Below are 5463 nucleotides of genomic sequence, written 5' to 3'. Positions count from 1 at the left end.
TATATGTAGTTCTGCCACTATGTTGTAATGTTTTTGTGTAATGTAATGTTCTTCGTAGTGGAAATACATGGTTATGATGTAATTTCTTGTTTCCTTGTTTATGTTTTTTAATAAAATAAGAAAGGATCAGCCATGTGTTTAGCACAATTGAACAGGTAAGAGTCATACCCACATCAGCTTTCCAACATACTGAAGTAGCTAGAAATCTCTCTTCGTGCCCAAAAAACTAGAACAGCTGAAACAAGCAGTAATAAATACACAGACTGGCCTAGACAAAGTTCAGATATGATTTCAATTATGAGGTGACAACAGATTCATTTGTTTAAGCTTAGGAACCTGGTGAATGCAGCTGAGCTCTGGCAGTTGTGGGTGGAGGATTGTGTCATTAACTTTTCACAGTGATGTACAATTCTGGTCAGTGGTTGCTGTCAAATTTGCTGACAGTGAAGAAGCTATTACTTGTGCATGTATTTTTTGTTCAACTCTAGCACTCCTTTAATGTACTACTTTAAATTACAAAAAGTATAATCAATTTAAATGTAAAAAAAAAGAATAATGGTAAAATATGAGACACATATTTTTTCATAGAACTGTACATACAAGACTATGCTACTTCTTTTTAATAGCAAAGTTCCTGTTCCTTCTGTTCCACATTTTTACTGCATGATCTTATAACCAAATTTGAGTGATTAAAAAAAAACAAAACATAAATCACAGTTTGGAAATGGCCTTCTCTTGAAAAACATTCTTAGGTACAAACATGTTTAAACTAATTGGTTTTACACTTTTGTGCACACTGGATTGTTTGTTTCATCCTGACAATCAATGTTGTTATAGATCATGGTTGTTGTAATAGCAGTTTTAGGTGCTGTACTCTTAAACCCTTTAAAAGCTGGACAGATAGGAATCCAGCGGAAGCACTGTATTCGCCTAACACCTGCCATTCCACATGGAAAGTCGTAGCTTCTGAGATCTATACATGTGTCGCTGTTAGCATTGGCTCCTTCCTTCCACTGCACAAGTCCACGTTCTTTTTGTGTACCTGCAAAAAAATAAAATGTTTAGCTCCATTTGAATAATGAAAACATTAAGTTCCTGTTTACTGATCTTTAACCTTTTAATAGCCTAGTTGGGTCAGTTATTTCAAGTGAATCTTGGGGCTTCTATTTTCTAACAGGAAGGGAAGCTGTTTGCTTGGACAGCATATTTTGCTTAAAGGAGAACTATGGGGGTCAGTGCTTTTCCCCATAGTTCTCCTAAGGGTAATGGGAGGACACAAACTAGCTTCCTCCCGTCACCCAAGGCTCAGTATATTGCGAGCTACAGCTCGCAGTTTACTGAGACGCCGCAGCCTGGACGGATCCCGACATCACTGTCGAGATCCACCCAGCTGCGTGATTGACAGCTGGTTCTGCCTATCTAGAGGCAGAGCCAGCTGTACCCGCCCCCTCCCCCGTCCGTTCCGCCAGTCAGCTCTGGAGGATCGGACGAGGAGGGGGGAATCCCTGCAGGGAGCCGTGAGTGACAGTCACGGCTCTCTGCAGGGATAGATCGAGAAGTGAGCGAACGACGGTATGTGTTCGCTCACTTCCCGATCTATTGAGCTGTTTCATTGTCCCAGGTCAGCTAGAACTATGGGGCTGAGTGATTTTCACTCGCCTCATAGTTCTCCTTTAACCACTTGAAGACCTGGGTGTTAAACCCCCTTCCTGACTAGGCAATTTTTCAGTATTCAGTGCTGGAGTACTTTGACTGACATTTATTCAGTCATGCAACGCTGTACTGAAATTAATTTTGTATCTTTTTTTAGGGACAGATAAAGCTTTCTTTTACTACTGTACCTGGGATGGTATTGTCTAGGAAAAATGCTATACAGCCTCCTACAAACATTTCTGTTGTTAAAAGCACAGTCAATATCTGATCCAGTTCTGGCAAACCTGTAAAATAAACATAGTAGAAATGTTAAAACATATTTGGCATAGAACCTCATTCATTACTTTTCCTTTACAAATGTTAGCCTTCTGCATAACTCTCAACTCTAGACAGGGGGACTGTGTAGGGTCTCAGGATGACTGTGTAGGGCCTCAGGAGGGCTGTGTTGGGTCTCAGGAGAACTTTGTAGGGTCTAAGAAGAGCTGTGCTGGTTCTCAGGAGGGCTGTGCGGGATCTCAGGAGGGATGTGCAGAGTCTCAGGAGAACTGTGGGGTGTCAAGAGAGCTTTGTGGAGCCTTAGGAGGGTTGTGCAGGATGTCAGGAGGTCTATAGGTGGTCTCAGAAGAGCTTGTGGGGTGTCAGGAGGGCTGCGGGGGTGACAGGAGGGCTGTGCATTGGTGTGATGCAATTAGGAGAAATAGTGCATGCAATTGCACCTCAGTGGAACTCAGTTACATTGTGGTAGCATGCATTAGAGTGCGGGCAATTACACTGTGTGGGGAGGGTCCAATTAAGTGGTGAAGTGCGTTCATGTCATGGGACTATGAGATGAAGGTAGGTGGATGGCGTGAACGTTGAAAATGTATTTTCTTTTAACGTGGTTTAGTGGGTATGGAATGCGCTGTGGCATCATGATGGCCAAACAGTCATATTGTGCTATTTTTTAATTTTTTTTTAAGGGAGTGGAAGTTAAAAGTGAAGCATTTTTTATTCCTAAATAAAATGTTGTAGGTCAGTTGTGTAAAATTAAATCTATGTGGACAGGATTATGCGGCATAAAAGCAGCATTTGTGAGTGCTGTGAGATATAGAATAATGGTTGATGGTGTAGAAATCTTTTCTAGTAATGTTATGTGTATTTTATGTATAGTACAGAGCAGCATATGATTGAGGCAATGTGTTGAATGGGATGACCCCCCCCATCCCATGTGCTGAGGTGCTGAGAGACACACTAGAACCCCCCTCCCCCCCGCAGCTTGAGGCAGAGAGGGATCAGAAACAGAGAAATACGACCCTCTAGTGAACACAGCAGCCAGGAGGACTTACTATGAGGCGCTCTGGAGACGGGACGTTGGAGAGCTGACAGCCTGGGACACAGTGCGACCTCAGTGTACACGACCTCAGTGGAACACACAAGTGTACCCACAGGAACAGTGGAGGGGAATGTACAGGAGAAAGGTGCACTATAGTGCAGTGAAAAATAACCACAGGAAGTCAGAGCAGGAGGCAAACCACAAAACAGAGATATCCAGGATACACCGAAGAGCAAGGCTGCATGGAACAAGCAGCCACACAATAGAACAGACACACGTAAGGACAGGTGCAGTGGCTCACATAGGAGAGGCAGGGCCGTCTTTAATATTGATTGGACCCCTGGCAAACATTTTCTTGGGCCCCCCACCACACCCCCCCTGCATGATGGGGGGGGCCCAAGAGCAAGGCTGCATGGAACAAGCAGCCACACAAGAGAAAAGACACACGTAAGGGCAGGTGCAGTGGCTCACATAGGAGAGCCTAGAGGATAACCATCCACTAGCAGGACAGCAGGATCTCACAGGGAGCACAGAGAATCACAGCACACATTGGGAGTGTGAATAGGCCAGAGACTAAGGCCCCATTCACACCTAGGCGTATTGTAATATGCGCGTCTGTCGCGTGACCGTCACGCGGTTTTTTTACCGCGATTCGCGGTAAAAAAGTCGCGCGACCGCCACGCGATTCCAAAGGCTACTTGGCTGTATCCCAATGGAAAACGCCCTACAAAACGGCCCAAAGTAGTCCCGGGACCTTTTCAGGCGTGGGCCGTTTTGTAGGGCGTTAGGGACGGGCGGAAATACGCCTAGGTGGGAACGAGGGCATTGACTACAATGCTATTTATTTTTTTGACCGTTTTGTAGCGCGTTCGTCGAGCGTAGGACGCGCTACAAAACGGTCAGGTGTGAACGCAGCCTAAGGCATACAGAGATATCTGTACAGGGGAAGGTGCTAAGTACAGGCACACAGAAGAGAGCACAGAGATGGTGCGGGAAAATGTACAAACAGGGTAGGACCAGCACACAGGAACTACAACCAATGGGAACACATAGCCAACAGGGAGATCACAAGCAAAGGGCAATAGCCAACAGGGAGATCACAGACACAGGAGAATCAGCACAAAGCAGAGCTCCAAAAAGGTATACTAGCACAGAAGATCACGGGAAACACAAGGGTCCGACACAAGAAAGAAGACTTGTTGCACGAACGAAAAGCAACAAGTGAAAGAGTGGTAAATAGGGGAGGAGGTGTGCAGATTGGCTGCAGCCCTGTGGAATACCATAGGCTTACAGCCAAGCACCAGGGACCAACATGGAAATCTGGCATGGAATGCTGGACATTGTGACACTTGTTAGTACCAAAGGTAATCTCACCACTCCAATTCCTTAGCCACCATCAGGACTCCCCAGGTGCTGGTCCAATAGGTGCGTCTCCACCTTGGAATGTTGTAGTATATGAACAGACCGCACTATCCAGAGAATTCCAATACTTCAGACATTATTGAAATTCACAGCAAATCAAGTATAACAGTGAATAAAAGTATATAAAGCAACAGATGCAAGCACTGCACATGCCAGGCCTCTATGAAAAAGCCTACGGTTGAAACATGTGAGAGGTTGTAGCTGGTTGGGGGTGTGCAGTGCTGGCATTTGTTGCTTTATACACTTTTATTCACTATTATACTGGATTTGCTGTGAATTTCAATAAAGTCTGCAGTATTGGAGTTTTCTGGATAGTGGGGTCTGTTCGTATACTACTTGTTAGTACCACTTACTTTGTCAACTTTTTCGAGACAGGTTGCTGTCATCAATTTCAAAGTTACCTTATTTCTTTCTTAAAATGGTAAATTTTCTAAGTTTAAACATTTGATATGTTTTCTACTTTCTATTGTTTATAAAATATGGATTTTTTGAGATTTGCAAATCATTGTATTCTGTTTTTTTTTTTAGATTTTACACAGCGTCCCAACTTTTTGGGAATTGGGGTTGTAAATAATATACATTAAAAAATAACTGAACATGTGCACAGAAAACACACTGAACTTTTCCTTAAAACAAAATTTACATTTAACTAACCTGTCTGAATACAGTTAGGATTTGCATCCAAGTAATTTGGTAGAACTAATCCAAAAAATAGGGAAAAACCCAAGACGAATAAATTTCTTGCTGAGTTCATATCTACAAATTGCAGATTGGATAAACCAATAGCAGTAATCATTCCTGAACATAAAAACATAAAAAAGTAGTTAAAACATAGAATTACTTTTTCCCCTAAACCATTTGATACTTTTTTAATTAATTTTATCAAATTAATGTATTTTGTTTGTTTTTATAGTTAAAAACAACATGAATTTTTTAAAATCCTTATGTAATTTGTAAGTAACTTTTTGCCAGGTTTTTTTGTACCAGAAACAAGTTTAGTGTTGTGATAACTGTAAAGAATCAATTCATTGATTTTTTTCTTTGTTTCTATAGTAACACTTGTGTTTTTAAAATTA

The 5463-nt window shown here is 42.3% G+C and overlaps 1 protein-coding gene across 1 annotated transcript; it reads right to left on the bottom strand.

Annotated features, from left to right (window-relative positions):
• Positions 1-720: 720 nt before the first annotated feature.
• On the bottom strand, positions 721-5190 carry LOC108802037 (solute carrier family 23 member 1-like). Its single transcript, XM_018573925.1, has 3 exons — positions 5042-5190; positions 1842-1937; positions 721-1042 (listed from the first exon to the last, which is right to left on the bottom strand). Exons 1-3 carry the CDS (start codon positions 5181-5183, stop codon positions 780-782), a joined length of 501 nt encoding a protein of 166 aa, XP_018429427.1. The 5' UTR covers positions 5184-5190; the 3' UTR covers positions 721-779.
• Between the last annotated feature and the right edge of the window lie 273 nt (positions 5191-5463).

This window comes from Nanorana parkeri, unplaced genomic scaffold (genome assembly GCF_000935625.1).
Source record: "Nanorana parkeri isolate BGI_ZX_2015 unplaced genomic scaffold, ASM93562v1 scaffold2620, whole genome shotgun sequence".
In the NCBI taxonomy this organism is placed as follows: Eukaryota; Metazoa; Chordata; class Amphibia; order Anura; family Dicroglossidae; genus Nanorana; species Nanorana parkeri.
The sequence above is the reverse complement of the archived record's forward strand: the minus strand, read 5'-3'. Positions and strand labels throughout refer to the sequence as shown.

Coding starts and splice junctions, on each gene's coding strand:
- LOC108802037 (XM_018573925.1), bottom strand. CDS start 5,183: ATGATTACTGCTATTGGTTTATCCAATCTGCAATTTGTAGATATGAAC. Junction 1,938..5,041: donor TCCTAACTGTATTCAGACAG/GTTAGTTAAATG, acceptor TTTATTTTACAG/GTTTGCCAGAACTGGATCAG. Junction 1,043..1,841: donor CCTAGACAATACCATCCCAG/GTACAGTAGTAA, acceptor ATTTTTTTGCAG/GTACACAAAAAGAACGTGGA.